We start from the raw sequence: 20,860 nt of genomic DNA, 5'->3' as shown, positions 1-20,860 counted from the left end.
ATGCTCTTTGCTAAAAGCTTTTTTTCGACTGTCAAATTGTTATTTCGGGAGATTTCAGTAACTGTTTCCCATTTTCTTTTACAACCAACTCCTCCAAGCTTCAATGATGAACTTTGTTCTTACAGAATATCTTTCTATGGTTTCACCAGAGGTTCAGTGCGTTGCCCCCCATGTTTAGCTCACATTTACGGAGGCTAGTAATGACCACATAAACCATTGATGTAGATAAGAGATTCTTCATCTTTTCTCTCTTGCAATTCCTCTGGTGTGGTTTCTTTCTCACTCACATCCTCCTTTGGAAGCTGTGAAGTCCATATTTCCACTTGAGGATGAGTTCAGTCACCATGGACTTAACCATCCTCTCACGCTGATTCCCTCCCAATCCTCCCAGATCCACTGTGACACAAAGGTCCGTGACAGGGCAGAAATTACCAGGAGACACCGGTCATGGCTCATCCCCGTCATGACTGCAGCTGCCAGATCTGTTTCAGGATGTCTTCTGCCAAATAATTAACCACGACCATGCGCTGGCTCAGGGGGGAGAAAGTAGCAGACTTCTTGTTCTTCTTCTTGACTCTGGTTTCTCAGTCATTAAGAGTTTTTTTTGGCCGACTTCCTTCCTTAAAGACCTTTGGAGCGCCGGGCCTGAGATGGAAGCTGCAGAAGTCCTACTTTCACTGCAGAGCATAGAGCAGCCTGCAGGGACCATAAAACCAAGCCCTCACCTCTTCACACTAATAAATCAGCAGCACATCTCTTCAGCCTGACAGGTGGATATCTGTGGGATATTAAAGTGGCAACAAGAACAAGGGAGTGGATGTCTGTGTGCTGCTGTGGCACGTATATTTTATTTCCTTCATGCTTTATTTGTGCCTCGTCAGAGAAATTAGTTTTTTATTTTTTTTTTAATTCAGCTGATCTTTACTGGAGCGTGATCAGTTCCCAACAGACAGGCTGGTTTCCAGGATATGATGCTTGCAGGTTATTTCATTTGAAAGCAATATCCCCCCAAAAACTGAATCTGAAACGATAACTTGTAGAGATTGTTGAAGACGTTTCATCCGAGTCTTCTTCCTTAAAGACTGATTGTGGTTTATTTGGGAATCTTTGGACACCCTGGTCTCTGTCTCTCCTGTGCTGGCTAGGATTCATCTGTCCACCCAAACCTCAAGAACACAAACAAGAACGTAGATAACCACCTGAGAACCACCTGAGACCTGAGCTTTTGTTTGGTCTGTATTTTTTCATTTCTCCAGGGTGTTTGGGATCAGTAGGACCTCAAACGTACAAAAACTAAGCATCATCATTCAACAGGAAGTAGTAGTTTTTGTAAAAACCAGTGTCCTCATATGTGGACACTGGGATTATTTAATTATTTATATTATAATAAAGTCACCCAATGTGCAGCAACATATAAAACAGTTTATTTAAGACAGAACAATGAAGTCCCAATGTCCTCAAAGGAGTACTTGCTAATTAGCGACGTTGTAGCTCGGTAACATTAATAAACATAAATAAATAATGTTCAACCGTTAAAATTTAGGTTTTGTTCTTCAACCACTTTTGTCCCGGGATCGTCCGTAGAATGAATCAGACTCATGTATTGACCCTTTGCTACCACTAGATGGCAGACTAAAGCGTTTAAATGAGCTGCAATAGAGTCCCCATATGAGGACGTGGGGTCTCAGGAGGTTAAGGACAGCAATGTCCACATTCAAGCAATGTCCAGATCCAGGTGAGTTTAGTTAACCCAACTCAGAAAAGAAAGAAGTCAGAGATCTGGTGATTCAAAGAAGACACGTGTGATTAGAGAAGATCCAAAAATAAGATATGACACATCCTGAAGAGGAAATGAAATACTGAGAGAGAAATAAATAAATAATAATCAAAACCACACTCACACAGCACAGATGAGTCTGGAAGATGAAAATATGAAAGAAGTGGTCCCTGAAATGGAAAGGAAGTGATTTTATATTTTAATAGAGAAGAATCTGAATAAAAAGGCCAGAAACAGAGAACGTATGAAATAATTATAGGTTTGTTTGAAATTGAAATGTTTGCTTTGATTATATGTTGAGACGTTGAGCAGTTATGGCTAATTAATAACCACGTCCCTTTTTATTTTTTTTGAACTGTTCATTGGTCCTTCCGTTGGATTAGCTGGGTTTTCTGTGTTAGCTTTATTGTTTCTGGTTGAGTTTTCTTTTCCATGGTCACATCTTTTACTGAACATCGTGGAGGGACCTCTGGGAGGTTTGATTAATAAATTAAATAAGTTGAAGGTCCGGTTGTTTTTCATGATCAGATGAACTCTCTTCTTTTAAAACCAACAAGGATGTAAAGCCCTCAAGTCAACCGAGCGAACGGGAACTCATGATGTTATTATTCCAGCCAAGGCCAGGAAACAACCGGTGGTTTTAATGTGAGGGTTTACAGCTCTGCTCTGGGTCTTTGGGACTCAGCGGATTATCAATTAAATAATATTCACATAAGGAGCCATAGTCCACATGTGGCGAGAAAGTCTTTCAAACTGAGCACTGAACTCTGATACACCCATCAGCCAAAACATTATGACCAGGCAGGAGAAGTGAATAACATTTAAAACATCTTGTGATAATCAGTCACAGCTTGTTACAGGTTACACCGTAGAGTCTGGAGCTACACTGTGGCTCTACTCTTCATGTAGTTAACCAGGATTTTAAGGTTGAGGTTAACACACTGCAAAAGTCACTACCTAGGTTTAACTAAACACCTTGCTGCAGTTGCTCAGGTCAAAGTTCAGCAACATTCTGCCCAAAGACTGAGGTCAGCTGACTACCTGAATATACTGAATGACCAGGATAACCCATCCATGGAGTTTTTCTTCCATAAGATGACAGCACCAGGATTCATGGGGCTCAAATAGTTAAAGAGTGGTTCAGGGAGCATGAGACCAGATCATTTTCACCAGAGAGTTCAGACCTGAACCCCATTGAGAGTCTCTGGGATGAGCTGGAGAAGACTTTGTGCAACTGTCAGACTCTAACATCATCAATACAAGATCTGGGTGAAAATTGAATGCAACACTGGATAGAAAAGAATCTGTAACCATCAAAGTACTGGAACCACTGAGCCGTGGTGCTGCACTCAGATTATCAGTCACCCTGCAGGGCGACGCTGCAGAGCCAACCGGCTCCTCCTCCTCCTCCTCCTCCTAACACCAGAACGCAGCATGGTGTCTGGAACATCACTCCTCGCTGCGTAGAAATTGCAGCAGTATCTTGTCGGAGTGTTTGTGGAGGTGGGGGCTATGTTTAAGAATCTGCTATGTGTCCTGATTCTCCAAAAATAAAAAAATAAAAATGAGACCAAAGCTCCCCTAAAAGGAAGATGCAACCTGGGTCCGAGTTACTGAAAACCCAATTACAGAGCAGGAGAGAGGAGGAGTATACTCAAACACAGTTTGAGGTTTTGACCAGTTTAGCTCCTTTAACAGCAGCCGAGCTCCACCTGTTCTCAAACAGGACACTGATATGACACAGAGAGCAGGAGGACGATGTGGAGGGAGTCCAGAGCTAGAAGACTCAGGCTGTGGTGTGGTTTAGAAAGTGAAGTTCATGTAAAGAGAGCGTCTGGGATCAAACATTTCTACCTTCATCGCTGTGGAGCTTTACTGACAAAGTGGTTCTGCAAGAAAAATATGTTTATCTCCACATTTATCCAAGAAACCAACCTCACAGAAGGACCTCAGAGCATCAGCGAGGAAGCTACTTGGATGAAACGTCTTCAAGAACCACTAGACGTCCGGTCGTCCTCGTTTCAGCTCCTCCGTCCTTCTGGATTTACCTTGACCTGGAGAACCTTGACCCGGAGAACCTTGACCTGGAGAACCTTGACCTGGAGAACCTTCACAGACTCATCTTTGTGCCCAGTCCTGAATGTCTAGAGACTTAGAAGACGACTGAGATGTCTCCACGTCTCCATCCATGTTTCTGTCCCTGCTGGAAACTCCTCAGACATGAAGTGAACATGCTCAGGGAGAAACCAGAGTTTACATGGTTACTAGGAGCTGTCACACCTAAACATGTGCAACACAACTTCAGTGACATCTACCTATGTCCCATTTCACATATGTGTTTAGTGTTTTTAACAAGACATTAACAATTAAAACGTCCATTTAATGCCATTTGCATGAGCTAATATTTCCCATTTGAACAGAAAATAGAAAAACCTTTATTGTCATTGTAAGCACAATACAATACTATTTCACAATAGGAGAATCTCCATGGCAGCGTCTCACTGGGAACACATAAAACACTCTATGACACATTCACAGCCTGACCCAGATCATAATAAACATCACACGAACTGAACAAGAATTTAAAATGATCAGTTTAATTGAAGAATTGTTGAAAATGATGAAGGTTTTCTAGTCTGGAGGCTTTTATTAGCCTGGTTATCAGCATGAGCTATGTTTCACCTGCAGTCTGCGTCAGATCGGTCGTCTGCTGGATGTGACGAGTCATTTAGGAAGGAGTTCCTCCTGTAGAGTTGATCCTTCCACCATCCGATGGTCTCTGGAGGACAGAGTCCTGAGAGATTTTCTGATTTGATGACTCTTACTCTGAGCGAGTCCATAATGGGACTGTTTCATTTGCAGTGATGTGATACGGATGATTTTAGAGTCTGTTCTTCTGCTTTTTCTTTTTGTGTTCTTGTGAGACGACCTGAGGTGTCTTTCACAAATTCCTTCTGATGTTCTTTGTTTCTTGTTGTCTTTGTTGTTGAAAGTTCTCCATGTTTCACTGATGTAGGGCTTATTGCATGATTTGCAGCATATCTCATAAATTATGTTGCATTTATTATTTTTTTTAAATCTATTTTTATCTTATCTTTGGGTGCACTAGGAGCTGGGGGAGTCTGTTGAAAGGCTTGACTGTGGTGTGTATGTTTTGTTTTCTGAGGACTCTGTGTTGGTTCTGGGATGGTTATTCCTCTTGTCTTACGGGTATTTATTATTTATTATTATTAATAGTCTTAATAAAAGCATCAGCACTATTACTGAAAGTTAAAGAAGATGAAATGAGTGTTTTTGAGACAGCAACATTCGTATCAAACCAGACGTTTTTTCAGTCAGTAAAAGGAAATGACATTTCATGGCGACTTGGTGGAAATTGTTAAACTTAAATTGCACGGGTGACTTGTCACATAGATATTCAGATAGTAGATAACACAAAACAGAACTTACACGTGGAAATTTATGTATCAGAAGGTCCATGAAGCTCTACAATTAAAAAAAAAGTAAACTTTTCTGACAATTATTTCATACATCGTAAAGAAATAAACAGTTGAAGCCAATAACGTAAAGGTAAAAATAATGAAGACTAAGAGTGAGAGCGAGCAGACTTTCATCTTTCAGCGCTGTGAGTGTGTTCACTGTGCGACTGTTTCCTTGCAGCTCTCGAGCCTTTAGCTTGACTCTGCTTCGTCTTCACACTCACTTATCACCAAATGAAAGGGTTTTATGTTTTTATTGTGCGGCTCAGAGGGTTGATCCTGGTCCTGGACCAGACGACGACACACAGCTGCTGCTCTGACTCCGACCCAGCGCCTCGTTTCCTGGTGTCAGGTTTCCTTTGGCTGCTGGAGCTGTCAGAGAGCTGTCAGAGTGCGTGTCGGCGAATCCTTTAACATGAAGGGCAACGTGAAAACTTCCTGCTCCTGTTTAATTTCGCTGCATCGTATTTTCACTAAACTTCACTCTGAAGAGAAAGTTTGGGCTCCAGGATCAAAACTTCTCCTCAAACAACTCTTTAAAGCACAATTAAACGTGTCGGCCTAGATAGCATGAATACTGTTGATGCTAACCTGCAGTTACACAGTCAGCTCTATTATTGATGTGCTAACAGTTGCTAACACCAGCTTATAGTGAAACATTCATGGAGATCTACCTGGTTTAGGTTTAGAGGTCTATACGTGCAGAAACACACTGCTACAAAACAGCACTGCCACGCTAGCCATTAGCATCTCCATTAGCATCTCCATTAGCATCTGACCACCAACCAACACTGAGACTGACTCTGTAATAATCAAACCTTTGCTACTTTCGGTATGAACCTCATTTACTACTATTCCATAACTCTTATTTATTTTACTGACTCAACCTGTAATTAATTCATACTTTATGCACTAAGTTAAAGTAAAATCGTGTTGAAAAGTTGTGTATGAAATATGACACAGCAGCCATTTATGCTCATTTACTTCCATCTTCACTGTAAATAACGAGATGTTAAACCTGCCACAGTATTTTTTATTTTTTTTAAACAGACAATTAAGACGCTGTCTTTAAAACATGCATTCATTTACTCCATATTGGCCAGATTCTATTTTTATTTTTTTAAATTCGACAATTAAAAGCAATTAAATGAGCACATTTTTATTTGTTTATTGACTTTATTTGAAGCGTTTCAATATCAGTGACTTTTCTGATGATTATTTCACACATCAGGCCTCAGTCGGTTTAATTGTGATGAACACAAACAGAAATGTAAGACTTTGTTATGTTTCCACACAAATCAGCATATTTATGTGTAATCACCGTAGTTAACGAGTTAAGATCTTCAGGGTGCAGTTAAACCTCGGCTCCAGTTCGTATCCGGCTCCGGCGCTCACCAGTAACAGGACGTCATCTGACCTCTCAACTTTTCTAGAGTCTGCGTCTGAAGTTTCAGCAGCAGCCGCTTCATGAAACATTATCCAGCTGCTATTTGTTGCAGACAGAACTCCGCTGCTCCAAATTAACACTCGGTTACAGATTCACAAGCTCCCAACCCCCCCACGTGAAATCTGAAATGGGTCAGAAATCACTCGTTAATATTTAACTCGCATTTTCTAGATTCTTGGAAGTGGAAGGCGGTGATTTAGAAAGTTTGAAGCGTTGGCTGTAGTTTGGAGACGGAGGGCTGCCATCACCTCACCTGACTGGCGAGAGCTGATGAATTATTGAGGCTTTGCTTTCACGTCCACAGATGTGAGGGAAGGTTCTGAACTTCTTTTAATGCATCTTCCTCCTGGAACATTCATCAGAACATAATAAACAGACTGAAGGAGTTGGATTTCTCCTCTGCATGAAACATTTACCTTTGTTTGTCTAAAAGCTGTCGTTCTTTTCTTTTCTCGGAGCTCACAGGATGTTGCTTGCCCAGATTTCTTTTTACTTTAAGGGGTTGAACCATCTACTGTAAGATGATGCTGACACATGGAGCCGAGTGCTGCGGGTCCAACATGGACAAATTAGATAGACGTGTCAAACACGATCCGAATTATGCAACGCGGCTTCGACGTGGAATCTTTTTGAATGAATGTAAATGAGTTGTGTGGAGCCTGTTCGCTGGATAATGAATGAGTCAGTCCGTCCAAAGCTGCACAGCGAGAAGAGAAGAGACGCGATGCTCAGGCTGCATGCAGGCGACATGCATTATGTATCACTGCGGGCTGATGAGAAGAAACACCCAGCGAGACTTTCTGCTCACCTGCATCTCTGTCGCTGTAATTTCTTTTTTTTTTTTGATCCCGCTCCCACTCTTGAGTCCCCGAGATTTCTTTGAATCGCAGAAAATGGTTTCTTTCAGTTCTCAGAAGCAGAAATTGGCAAATCAAAGTGAATCTGAAGTGCAGCGCAAACAGTTTGAGCGGCGTTCGCCGAGTTTTCAGGCGGGCTCTGGTGGCTTCTCGTCGGAGCTGAGGGCCGCTCTGACGGAGGAGGTGAATTATTGAGCGAGATGCTCCTGTTTGTCCTTTTATCACACCTGGGCCTCGTCGTAAACTTTCCTCTGTCGGGGCTCGGTTTATGATTTATGTAAAATTCGTCCCTTTGCGGTTTGTTTCCTTACGCTCAGAAATATTAACCAGCGAGCAGTGAGTGTGCATTTCTATTCCTGACCCTGTTAAATGGGTCAGCGGCTGGAGCTGCAGCCTGAATCCAAACAGAACCGCCCAGAGTTGGTTCAGTCTGACGCGTCCTGCTCTTCTCTGTGATGGACACTTGTGATCAGATCACTCGATTCAACCAGGTCTGAGTGAGGCCTCCTCCTCCTTCTTCCTCTGTGGAGGGTTCATTCGAAGCTTTCAGACATGATTACCAGTTACAGGGGATTTTACACGAATGAAAACTGTTTTCTGCCTCTTAGCCTAGAAACTTTATTTGTGCTATCGGAACAGGCTGAGGAGGACATAGGACTCTACAGTGCCTCCTTGTGAGAAAACAACTGGACTGTGTTCATTGCTACTGCATATTTGAATTCGAATTTCTCACGGGATAAATAAAGTATCTCTTACTGAAAAAGCACTCAGGGTCACCTTACATAAAACATCATGACACATGCAATGCAAGATAATAAAAGCAAATTAAAAAGGTAAACAGAAATTAAAAAGGAGCGATAGTGGGTTAAATGGAGTGAGCTCCTTTAAAAAGCTGAGTCTGGATTTGAAGGTTCTCAGCAAGTCTGTGTTTTGAACATCAGATGGGAGAGTGTTGGTTGGTGGTTCGATAAGTTGGGATGCTGAGGAGGATCTGAGAGCATGTGAGACTGTGTACAACTGGAGAAGATTGATCCGATGGAGCTCGGTTGTGAAGGGTCTTGAATGTAAGTAGCAGGATCTCGTACTCAATTTATCAAATATTGGAAGAACTGGGGTGATGTGGCCCATGGGGGGAGGTCAGCTGATGCTACGAGCTGCAGCGTATGAAGTTTATGGAGACGTGTGGAGGGTGGACCAGAAAGTTACAGTAGTAGATGAGTCAGAAACTCTTAACCTGAGGGGAGGGGAAAATAGTGGAGTCATCGTGTTTAATGAGAAACTGTTAACTTTGGCAGGAGTGGATTTAGACGAGGAGGACTTCTGTTTTACTGCTGTTTATCTGTGTTTTCTTCGATGTGAGTGAAACCGTTCCATGAACCGATGTTTCTTTCTCCTCTTGGATGGATGTGGTCAGTCTCTACATGTCTACAGGCTGGACCTGCAAAATGATCCAGAGTTGGTCCAGTTTGCACCATCACATTAAAGCTGGCTCAGTGTAAGTCAGTAGATGCTGCAGATCTCAGCCCTAACACGTATTAATGAAGCCGCTCCGTGTGTCTTCTTTGTCTGTCTTTCTGATGGACCCTGACTCTTTCGAGGAAGGGGAGGGGGGTCCGTCTGTTTGATGATCCAGAACCCATTACGTGCTTGATGCTGATACTTTGGCTGCAGGAGCGATAGCATCCGTGGCAGGCCGAGGGCAGACAGCTGGATTTATGGGAGCTGGGAGGCCAACGATCAGCCACTCATTTGTCATGTCCTACCAGGAGGTCCACTAATTGGACCAGAGACACGGGGGGAGAAAGTTGAATCAATGAGCTAAGTCACAACATTTAAACTCCACCTTTCCCCCCCTAATATGTGTGCCCATTAGCATAACAGTGCTAACGCTGTGGCAGAGCCTGCTTTAAATGCAGATCCATCAGCTGCTGGATAACTTGTAGTGGTTGTCAGATGATGGATGAGACACTGAACCGCCATAGAAATTCATGATCACACCACTGGGCAGTCGGAGTATTCACACTCTCACTCACTCTTTGAATATTTGCCAAAGCTTTGATTAAATCAGGCTTCTTGGCAGAGGCTGCGACCGTCTGAGCCGCTCGGTGACTCTCCTGGTTCTCACAGCTTGGCTCATAAGGAATCAGCATGCACACACTCGGCCGGGGCTGGAGGAAGTTGCGGGATGAAGCAATTAAACGGCGGCAAACGGATTTATTGACAAAACAGGAGGGACGCAGCTGTTGCCCTCGAACAGCAGAAAAGTTAACTCTCCTCCTGCTTCCACTGAACATCCAGAGTGATGAGGAGGCATCGGCGTCGTGGACCAGGCTGTTTGTTGTTCTTGCCTCGTCAGGTGGGCGGTTAGAAGAAGTTGGGAGCAGCACTTTCTCCATTTTTTTTTTGTTATCAGGAAAACATCAAACAGCTGACTTCCCTCCAGCGTCCTTTGAGCTGCTGGTTCTGACATCTGTTTTTCATGCTTAGTAACCTTTTTCGTACATTTAGCGCAACTTAAGCAGAAATGTTTTTGTTTCTTTTTTGGAGCCTGAAGCCAACATGAGACCGAAACGCTTACTAATAAATAAATAAATAAATAGATCGCCGTGTAGTTGTCTCTGATTTTCACTCACAAGTCCTCCAACCAATTGGACTCGTCTGTCCATCACCACATAAAGCCACGCCCCCAAATATGATCAACACCTTGTTCAGTTCTTCATGTTTTATTTTATTTTTTTTAGTTGTTCCTAAAATGTTTTTTGTGTGTGTCAAGGATTACGTTGGCATGACTGGCATAAAGGATGTTTTACACACCCCTACAGTGGTCATAATGTTGTGGCTGATCCGTGTATACTTAGCACGGTACATGTGCCGTTAATTATTTTACCTAAAATCTTAGTTTTTACATTTATTTGTGTTTCAAACGTTATTTATTGCAGCTCGTATCGGTCCGGTTTGATTCGTACCCAGTAAGAGCCTCGACGCAGGTTTTGTTGTAAATAGAAGTTCAGGCTTTGGTGAAATCAGGTTGATCAGCTGTAAACACAAAGCTGAGCTGACAGAATCGGCCCCCCTCCTCGAGGAGACGTGTTTTTTGCAGCCGCCCTAAGTGTTTGGTTCTGCAGCGTCACACCCATCATGCCCCAAGATTGAATCTGCTTCAGTAATAGCTTTAGTTTCTATCAGCACCTGGACCAATTTTAGTCCAATTACGTTTTGCTTGCCAGGCAGGCTGCCTCTCCTTCACCCCTCCCTGCCTTGAGTGAGAGAGTCCAACTAGTGTAAGCGACAGCTCAACAAAACCGAGTTCTGTGAGTGTTTGACTCTCTCTGCCTTTTGTTCTCGATTGGATTTCTAATTGAATGTGCTGCTTAAGCCAGAGCGTGGAACAACCGAGTCCGCCCCTCGCTCTTTCTTCATCCGGGGAGAATTGACTCGAGGATGCAGGTTGTTTTTCAGCCCGTCCTGTTTGAGATTCAACTGGTGAGATGTTCTCCTCACTCGCAGCGTCCCACTGCAACCGCAGACTTCTGAACAAACTAATGGAGGTTAACCCTGCAGCTCTGTCATCACTTAACTTTCCACTTAACTGATAAGAACAGAGCGTCCCCTGTGCTCCCTCGGCCCGACGTTAAGAAGTAGAGAAGGCCATAAATAATATCTGTGAAATAATATATTGTGTCTTTAATCTTCTCAGAAGTTTAGTTTCAAAGTTTTGCTCTTCAGGTGTTTAAAGGTCCCATTAGACGTGGTATCAACGCGTGTCCTGACTGATCTAATCACAAGTATCCAGCTAGAACTACAAACCTAAGATCAAAATACTGCAAACAATAAGAAAGTCATAAAGTCACGAAAAAGGAGTGATTACAGCTCTTTTCCACAGCAAACATTTAGGTAAAAGTGAAAGCACACATATGAGAAAAATCTGGCAATAAAATCCAAATAAAGAAATACACGATCTGATATACAGCAGAATATTCTAAGAGCTGTTGTCTTAAAACAATGGATTGACTGTTTCAGAACCACGAACAACGCTGTACTCTGATGTGAGGAATTGATGCAAACTGTGGAACAGGCTGTAAAAGCCTCTCACACCTAACCCTAACCCTAACCCTAGGGCCCTAGGGTTAGGGTTAGGGTTAGGGGGCCAGGAAGCTTTTATAAAAGGAGTATTGTCACTGTTTGCTGCATCGAAAACATTTACTTATTTATTTTAAATGATAGAATCACAGTCAAATTAATTAATTGTTGTTTAGATCTATTTATTTACTTTTTTTTAAGTGAACAGCTACAATAAAACCTTTTGTGTTTCTTTTGGTGATTGTTCAGAATAGCAGGTGTCTCTTTTCTTTCTTTTTTCCTGAGTAAATTAGTCAAAATTCTTCTTACACACCGGACGTCCGTCAATTGTGGCTGGGACACACGTGTGTGTTCATGCTGCTAAATAGTGTGGCTGCATTTTGCATTGATTGTAGATTGTCTCCGTTCTCTCATTCGGCTTCTCAAGAATCTCAAGAACTTTGAATGTTTCATCCAGTGCAATCACAAAAAAAAATGTCAAAGATGAAACAAGCTCTGATGATGGATTTAGACTAAGAATTAACCGCCTCAGAAAAAAAACATTAAACAACAGTGTTTTATTTTTTAGTTGTTCAAAAAGCAGTTTTGTGTCTCTCAGTGGTTTTAATGTTGTGGCTGATTGGTTTATGCCGGTAAAATGCTGAAACTGACTTTTTATTTATTTAATTCCACTGATTAATTGTCCTATTCTGTGCGTTTCTTTAAGTGTGCTCTGTCCTATAGTTCAGCCTTTTCTTTACGGAGCTGCAGCTTCGGTTCTAAATCACATCTGAGTGAAATAAGCCCCTCAACTCCTTGGACATTTAATCAACGGGTTCCAGGTACGAGTCCCTGTAGGGGAGAACCTCCCAGGGCGGAGGGCAGGAATTGCCACCACCACTCACGCTGATGTCCGCTGTATAGCTCCCCTGGCTCCGGCTTGTCAGAGCAGGAGGGGGGAGGTCAGGTAATAGGGAGTCCCTGTTCTTTGAGGAATTTCTGCTCCGCTTGAAGAGGTCCTCGTTTTATAACGAACTCCGGGTCAATCCCATTCTCCTCGAGGTCTACCGAGACCAGACGTGGATCTGGAATCGAGCCCGACCTCCTACGAGCCGCTGGGCTAATTTTACAAAGCTCGAATAAGAAAAGGTTGCTGATAGGAACGGCATCCGCGGAGCTAAAACAGGACACGCATGTCAAACCGGCGTGGACACAGAATTATTATTAACCCCAGGGACCCTGCTGATCTAATTTATGTAAATGGTGACAGCTATTTATGATTTAGTCTTATGTTTCTTATACATTAAGAAGTCATTAGTCATTTTTATCTTTCACAGTTTTAGTTGATGAAAAGTCAGTACATTTTTATCAAGTTTTAATTATTTCTGTGACTAACAACATTCATTTCATACGTTGTCTTAAGACTAAACAGAAATCAGGATTTTTCTCACTTTGGTCCAGTTTAATGAAGCATATGAGTATTTTTCTATTCTAGTTCTGTTCTTTAACTTCATAATACTTAGATGAGACTTCTTGGCCCTTAACCAATCACAAGACATGACGCATATATTAAAAGAGATCATGTATTTTGTCCAATATTCAAATAACATCTTCTCACATTAAATAACATTCTGTTCTGGTCTCGCTAACATTTCCTCATAGTTTTTATCATCATATGTCAGTTTTAGCTCATTAATGTCTTGTCTTAGCCGCAGAAAAATGGTTGTTGATGAATAATTTCTTTAAAGCAGTCTTTCTTTCACATCACATTTGTTTACATAGGTTATTGAGAGGGGCAGTTTCATTAGGGGGGCTTCTTTAAAGACTCTCTTATCAATAGAAACATGTATTTGGAGTTGATGACAATTTAAATATAAACAATAAAAAAAAGCCACGTTCCAGACTTTCAAAATCCAACTAGAACTTTCACTTCTTGTAATTCAATATGTGAATCTTTTTAAAAATGCTCTAAACCAATCTGCCTTCCTTCTGAAGAGATGTTTGATAAAATCTGAGTGAAAGATGGTTGAGTAGCCTCGAGTTCTCCTGTTCTGGTCTGATTGGAATAATTTCCCATTTTAAAGTTTGCTTTGAACCTCTTTTCTCTCTCAGGGCGATGTGTTAGGAGGCTGTGTGATAAAGAACAGGCCAGCACCTCTTTAGACTCCGGCGAACTCTCGTCTTCGCATTTCGCTGAAATAAAAAAAAAAGCATTGAATATGATTTTCATTCTTGTACTAGAACGTCCTGTTTGAGCCTTTTAGTGTAATTACGACAGAGGGAACAGTGTCCTTCTACACAAGAGGGCACAAGCACAAGGAATTAGCTCTCTGCTATGAACAAATCCATTTCTAAATTAAGTCTGAGAGTAGTGAGTAGTCATACAAGTTCATCAGGGGGTTTAGCTCAGGGTTTAGCGGCCTGCTCAAGGGTCCAGCTAAGATAAACCAAGATAAGAAACAATTAGGTAAGTTAAGCTAACGTACAATAAGATGAGCTAAGATAAGATAATCTAAGATAAGATGTGGTGAGATATAGTGAAATAAAATAGACTGAGTGAAAGTGAAATAAGAAAAATTAAAGCAAAATTAAACTCAGATAAACTAATAAGATGAGCTAAGATACTATAATGTGGGCTAAGCTAATATACTATATGTTAAGCTAAAAAATAAAGTAAGATAAGCTAAACAAAGCTAAGCTACAATAAGATGAGCAAAGATAAACTGAGCAAAATGAAATCAAGAGCCTAAATTAAGCTAAGCTAAACTGAACTAAGGTACAATAAGATAAACTGAGGAAATCTAAGTTAGGATCGACTAAAATAATATAAACTAAGATAAAGATAAATTAAGATCACAACACTTGGCCATATTTGTGGAGGACACTTTGGTGCAGATGTTTAAAAGGAATAAATAAGTCAGGATGGAGACTAATGATAAATAATAGTGGAGACTTTTCAGCTTGTTCCCAAACATGTATCATCTCCCCAAGTCAACAAACAGCTGTTCACGGTTCTGATACGACAGTAGGTAGAGATCCATCAGAGACAGCAGCTGTTACAATATTCTGCTCTTTGTTAATTTGCATACAGAGCACAAAACCGAGATAAGAGCATCACAGGTCCAGGTGTGACCAGGTACTTAGAGGTGGACACTTGTGATGGGACTCCCCAGGTCAGACGTAAATCCAGGTACCATAAATATAACTCAGACTGAAATCTGTTCGCTTTGTGAAAACCTGAGATGTACCTGCTGGACGTAGATTAATATATTAATCATATTTGTTAAGATAAATGTTGGATTATTCCTTTAAGCAGCTTTAAGAATTAAAGTGCATTGGCCCTGTTCACCATCTGCTTGGGGGAAACTGCAGCTCTCGGTCAAACCCACATTTCTGACAATCCTGAAGGTCTCTTAGCCCCCCCCAACCATCTCCGCACCTCCTCTCTGAGCTCAAACTGTAACGAGATCAGCCAAGACACGTCTGCCCTCACATAAAAGTCATTACACATCTGGCCACAGCTGTGAGGGCAGACACCCCCACCATGTACAAGCACAACCAGGCTATAGGAAACTCATAAACTCTCTCCATGAGGGAGGGAGGGAGGGCAGCTTCCCTTAATTAAATTCTCATTGTGTCGTCTCTGTATTTGCCTTTCAGACCTCTGACTACTCCCACATTTTACTGCATACTTAGTAAATGCCATTTGAAATTGGCCAAGAGTTATCTTGATAATTTAAATTAATGTGTCATCCTGTCATCTTATCTTATCTTATCTTATCTTATCTTATCTTATCTTATCTTATCTTATCTTATCTTAAATAAGTCTGAGCCTGTTGTAGCTGTGCCAGGTTGTAATGTGTTGCGTGACCCTACTTTGTGGATTTATTGCAGGGTTTATAATTCCACTTAGCCAGGTGCGCTGCCAGAAGTATTCCCCGGCGTGATTTAAGGGTTTCATTTAACATGTTCTTTTCTCCCCGTAACGTGTAAGACCTCCGTGTTCTAGTGCGAGGCAGCTGAACGCTGACTGGATGTGTGGGAGGGAGGCCTATAAAACCCCCGTGTAGATACGTGTCCCGTCTTGTTTGTACCGTGTGTTTAATGGTGTTCTGCTACCGGGTGTTTTAATCGTGATGTGCAGGTGGAAATGAAGTTCATGAGCAAGTCCTGGATGGTTTTATCGTTTGCAGACGACTGGGACGGAGCCTAGTGGTGCAGTTTGTATCTTATTGTTCGTTTTGAGGCTAATAATCGGGATGTGAAGGCCTCGTGTAGCCTCCTGGATCACAACAGAGTGATGGATGAGGTGTAGAGGTTCTGGTGGTGACTTTAATTAATCATCTTATAATAAACCAACGTCAGGTTTCCAGGAGAGACAGAAACATGGAGGCAGAAAAACAAAGATGGACCAAAGCTGGAATCCTTGAGAGCTGGAGATGAAGAAAGTTCCTCTGTTATATTTCCAGTAGAAGAACCACTCTGTCAATAAAGTTTAATAAAATTTGGATTTTGATACATAGATCTCATCAGATCATTTCATTTAGTGTCCATGGAAACAGACTTCAGTCTTCTTCTTCTTCTTCTACTGATCCTCTTCGGCAGGAGAATCACTTTGCCATTAAGGTGACTGATGGTTTAATGTAAACACGTGTATCCAACCAGATCATTGTATTTAGTCTCCATGGAAACGGTTCATCTCTGATCACCAGATCTGATCACCAGACCTGAACAAACGTCCATTAGTCCTGTTGTTGCTCTTGTTGTTTAAACTCCAACAGTCGATTGTCTAACAGTGACTTTTACATGTGTTCCTCTGTTTGCAGATGAGCTCGTCTGTTCCGCTTTAGTCCTTCCTGCTCTGAAATAGATTCTGTTTTTCATGTGTACATGTGAGAATTGAGCCTTAAGGTTAAAGCTTCCTGTCTATTAAAAGACATCCGCTTTAATTAGGGTGTCACCATCAAGGACCCACTCCATAAGCAGCTCTGGATATTTCCGTCATGTGTTGGTTATTAATCATTCAGCTAAATCGGATTTATGTGCTGTAAGATGATATATCTGGGCATATGCAGGCGCTGGAATATTGATTTAGTTCTGGCTTTAAGCTAGCCATAAGACACTGTCAGCTAGCTGTTATGAGCTATTGACAAATAGCGAGGAACCGTAAAGGGGGGAGGGCGCAGGCGGGCGACGGCAGAACTGATCCCGGGCTTTTCTGCCTCTTTGCCCTAGCTCATCGTCTCGTTGGCTGCAGAGCTCGAGGCTTTTAATCAGCTCTGAAGCGGCTTCACTCCAGCTGAAGCAGAAATCCTTCAGTGTTTTGCAGCTTGATGTAAAGAGCGCGCTGCCTTGTAAACGGACCTCATAGAGCCTTTAATGATCTCATGTTTCCTAAACTGAGATGTATTTTCTCTTCTATATTAATGCATGAGAGCTGCATAGTGGCCACTGTTTCAGACTTTGCACTGACGTCTGTCCTGGCCCAGTCCAGGTGTGAACACTGATCTGGTCTCAGTCCACATGTGGAGGTGGTCTGGGACACATTCCTTGGGTTAGTGTAGAGATGGCCGCTCGTAGTTTTTAATTGCCCAGGTTGAATGTTAGGGTTAGGTGACAGGTGGGTGTTTGTAGGAGATGAGAAAGCTTCTGAGAGTGATTTTGATTTTTTTTTTTTCTGCAGCATTGCATCGAGTAACGTTTCAAATCTGTTTTTATGTCCCGACAGAACAACACATCGTGGAGGCCGCAGACGTGTGAGGAGTGCACCTGCTACAGCGACGTGGCCATCTGCAGACCCACCCACTGCCCCAACCCCGGGTGCAACTTCCAGAGGGTGAGCTCGCCTTAAAAACAGCCTCAGATACAGTTGTGAATGTGACACACTTTACAAAGAGCCTGTGGAGAAGACACCACCAGAACCCACAGAGAGTGAGTGAGATGCATGGCCTCAATGAGCAGGAATCTTATTTTTTGTGATATTTTAAGCTCCCTCCCTCCCTGCACCGCTGCCGATCCTCTTACAAGGCTCCACTTAATCACTCGCCTCTGTGGGTTGCCCTTACATCAAGAATCAATGAACTGACAGACTATTGTGCGCCGAAGTCTGCCAATTGCACCATTCAGTCCGCCTCAATGCCAACTCTTCAGACACTGTTAGTTACAGCCTACCTATTTTATTTGAGATTCCCAGAAATACATTTTCTCCATCTACGTACCCTTTCCTCCTCGCGCTGCTTCTCAAATGTGATTTAGACGCCAACCCTGATGCTGACGGCGTCAAATCTGTCCTGGCTACAGACCCAGTGTTAATTAAAAACGAGTCGTCATGCTCAGCAGGCTTTAAAAAGCTCTTAAAAGGTGATTTCACCTGCACTTGATCGTCGATTTCTCTTGAAAATCTACCAGCTCAAACTTCCTTCCTTTTTCTTTGATTTTCTTTTCTGATTGAGTTTCCTGAAATCCATCTTTAATTTTCTGTAATGTTCTTCACTGAAGAGGAGATGATACTTGGATTTAAACAGGAAAGGAAGACCCACCTGACAGGATAAACTTTAAACAACATTAGTGGCGATGAGTTAAATTTTCATTAGGAGACCTCGCTGAGGGACCTCCAGCTTATGTGACCTTAAATTTTAAACTGCAGCAGTGGCAATGGACTAAGTTTTGAATTAAATTAGGAGATGCAACCTGATGCAGCAAACTTTAAACAACAGCAGTGGCAATGAGTCAAGTTGTCAGGGATAGTAGGAGCCTTCACTAAGGGGCGACAACCAGACACGACAAACTGTAAACAACATCAGTGATAATGAGTAGAGTTTTGGTAGTAGTACACATCCAATGTGACAAACCTTTATTGTACTTCTTTATTAACTGTTAAAAAACTACAGCACCGGCAATGAGCAGAACTACAGCTGACGCAACAAACTTTAAACAACATCAGTGGGTCCAGGATAGTAGGAGATGTCCCTAAGGGGTCCTCACTTAACGTGACAAACCCCATCTGACACGACAAACGACCAACTACAGCAGTGGCAATGACACTTCCTAATGGATCTCACCTTATGCAACAAACATGAGTCCATAGCAGCAGCAATGAGCTGAGTTTTCAGGGATAGTAGGAGATGTCCCTCAGGGGCAATGACACTAGGAGACCTTCCTAAGGGGCCCCCGTCTGATGTGACTTTAAACTACGAAGTAAGTGAGTGTGTTCATTTTATAAAATTTATAAATGTTTTATTTGAAGGCAGCACTAATGAAGTTATGCCAACGTTTTATTCCTTATTGAAAACTGGCAGGAAATTCAGAAATTCACAGTATTATCTCAAAATTATAAAGGTGATAAAACAGGTGAAAAGCTTCATGGACAGTTGAAAACTGAAAACTCCAATTAATGAAACAATCTGCACCAACAACAGACTTTTATTTTACTTTCTGATCGAGCTGAATTTTCTTTTGAATTCCGAAGTCAAAGGTTGCTCCTCGGAGAATCAGTCGACCTCTGCTCATTACAGCAGAAATAAAAACCTTGAGCCTGATGACTGGAAGGACGCGGCGCTCCGGCGTCAAATGAACTCGTTTTGATGCTGAACCATCTCGGTTTTATTTGCACCAAATGGGATCAAACGCTTGTTCTGCAGCCACATTGTAGATATTAGCGTTGAAGAGAGAAAAGATGGACGGGCTGAAATGAGAAGATGCTGGAGAGCAGGGACCCAGGAGTTCAGATTGCACTCTTTACATCAGTACTGGCTGTTGCTGTGGATGAATTTTCCAGATGCCATTAAAATTCAGCTTCTTCCAGTTTGAGTTTGTGGTTCCTGTCTGTGTTTAAGGTATAATATAAACCCCCACGCTGCACCGTTCACATTCCATCTGTTGGATCTCACCCACTTATGCATTCGATTGTCATTCCCTTCACCTGCTCACATTGAAATTTGTCTTCTGCTTTCCTCACTTTGCCAGTTGACACAATAAATTACCTGAAGCTCCTTGGGAATGTTTTCTCTCACCTTACACGAATCACAGCGCCCCCACCTCCTCTTTCCCATTCCATAGCATTTGTATTCACAGATAAATACTAACCTGCTCCCTTCCTGCTGAATGGTCGGCCTCAATTAGTGTGTGAAAGCAGCGTGGCTAAAGGACTGTATGGTGATTCTGTATCTTCTACATGCTGCACACACCCAATAAAGTCTCCATATATATTCATTATATTTCATGCACTGTTGGTTTATTTGTGTAGCATGTCAGGAAATTAGATTTTTTAAATGTTTTTGCATATTTTTTTTTTCTTTTTAAAGGGCGAGCGTTTAAGAATTCCTGCCAACAAGTGCTGTCCAGAGTGTGTCTCCTCGTCTCAGGGCTCCTGCCAGCACGAAGGAATCACTTATGGAGTAAGTGGAAACTGATTCACTTTCTTTTCTTTTAATACGAACTTCTGACATATTGGCTGTTGATATGTTTGCACTTTTAAACTAGCATTTTGTGTGGCCTCTGTTTCAACATGACGTAGCCCCTGGGTCCAAAGAGCTGAGCCTTAACCCCGTCCAATACGTCTGGGATGAAGTGGAAGGTCCAAACTTGACCGAACCCTTAGCTTCAGTGCAGCCACATGGTTTTCCTCTGTGTGTTGCCGTTTTCCTTTTTGAAAGATTTTTAAAAAAGTTAGTGTCAAAAAGTTTTGATTATGCGTTAACATAAGACTCAAAATGATTAAATTCTCTGCTACACGTCCTCCCTCTCGTCTTGTTCATCTCCGGTTTAATGAGTCTTTGGAAGAAGTCCTGAACAGCACACGTCATAAAGAGATTTGCATCTTTTTCTTGGCAGGGTTCAGACACTCTCTTGGCTTTGCTTTCAGGTGAAGTGACACTTTTACATGGCTTTACACTCTACATGTTTCTGCTGCTGCTCCTTTTCCAGGAGAAACATTTTTTTTTATTATTTCTGCACACATTAAAGGTCAGAATGGAAAGTGATTTTTAGATGCCTCCGTGCTGCAAAACACTGGTCTCACCATGGATTCAAGCAAGAGAATGCACAGACTCTGGTACAAAAAATACATTTAATTATTGAGTATTGCAGCTCAGCATAATTGAGAATCAGTATGAGTCTTGAGCTCATTTTCCTGCGACAAGGTGGCTCCATCTTTATCCAAATCCATGAGCCATCCAAAGACATGGTGGAGGTGCAGAGGGAAAGAACAAGTCAGGTAAGGAAGGACTTTAAATATGAACTA

General features: G+C 42.0%; 1 protein-coding gene across 3 annotated transcripts in view; it reads left to right on the top strand.

The window, feature by feature from the left end:
* Positions 1-20,860, top strand: part of fras1 (Fraser extracellular matrix complex subunit 1) — a 216,084-nt gene that overhangs the window by 54,985 nt on the left and 140,239 nt on the right. For all 3 annotated transcript variants that reach the window (XM_047592667.1, XM_047592666.1, XM_047592665.1), the window contains exons 3-4: positions 17,348-17,455; positions 19,923-20,015. In XM_047592667.1, the coding sequence (XP_047448623.1) occupies positions 17,348-17,455; positions 19,923-20,015 (201 nt within the window). The remainder of the gene's footprint in view (positions 1-17,347; positions 17,456-19,922; positions 20,016-20,860) is intronic.

Source organism: Mugil cephalus, chromosome 8 (genome assembly GCF_022458985.1).
Source record: "Mugil cephalus isolate CIBA_MC_2020 chromosome 8, CIBA_Mcephalus_1.1, whole genome shotgun sequence".
NCBI lineage: Eukaryota > Metazoa > Chordata > Actinopteri > Mugiliformes > Mugilidae > Mugil > Mugil cephalus.
This window is presented reverse-complemented; position numbering and strand designations above follow the sequence as displayed.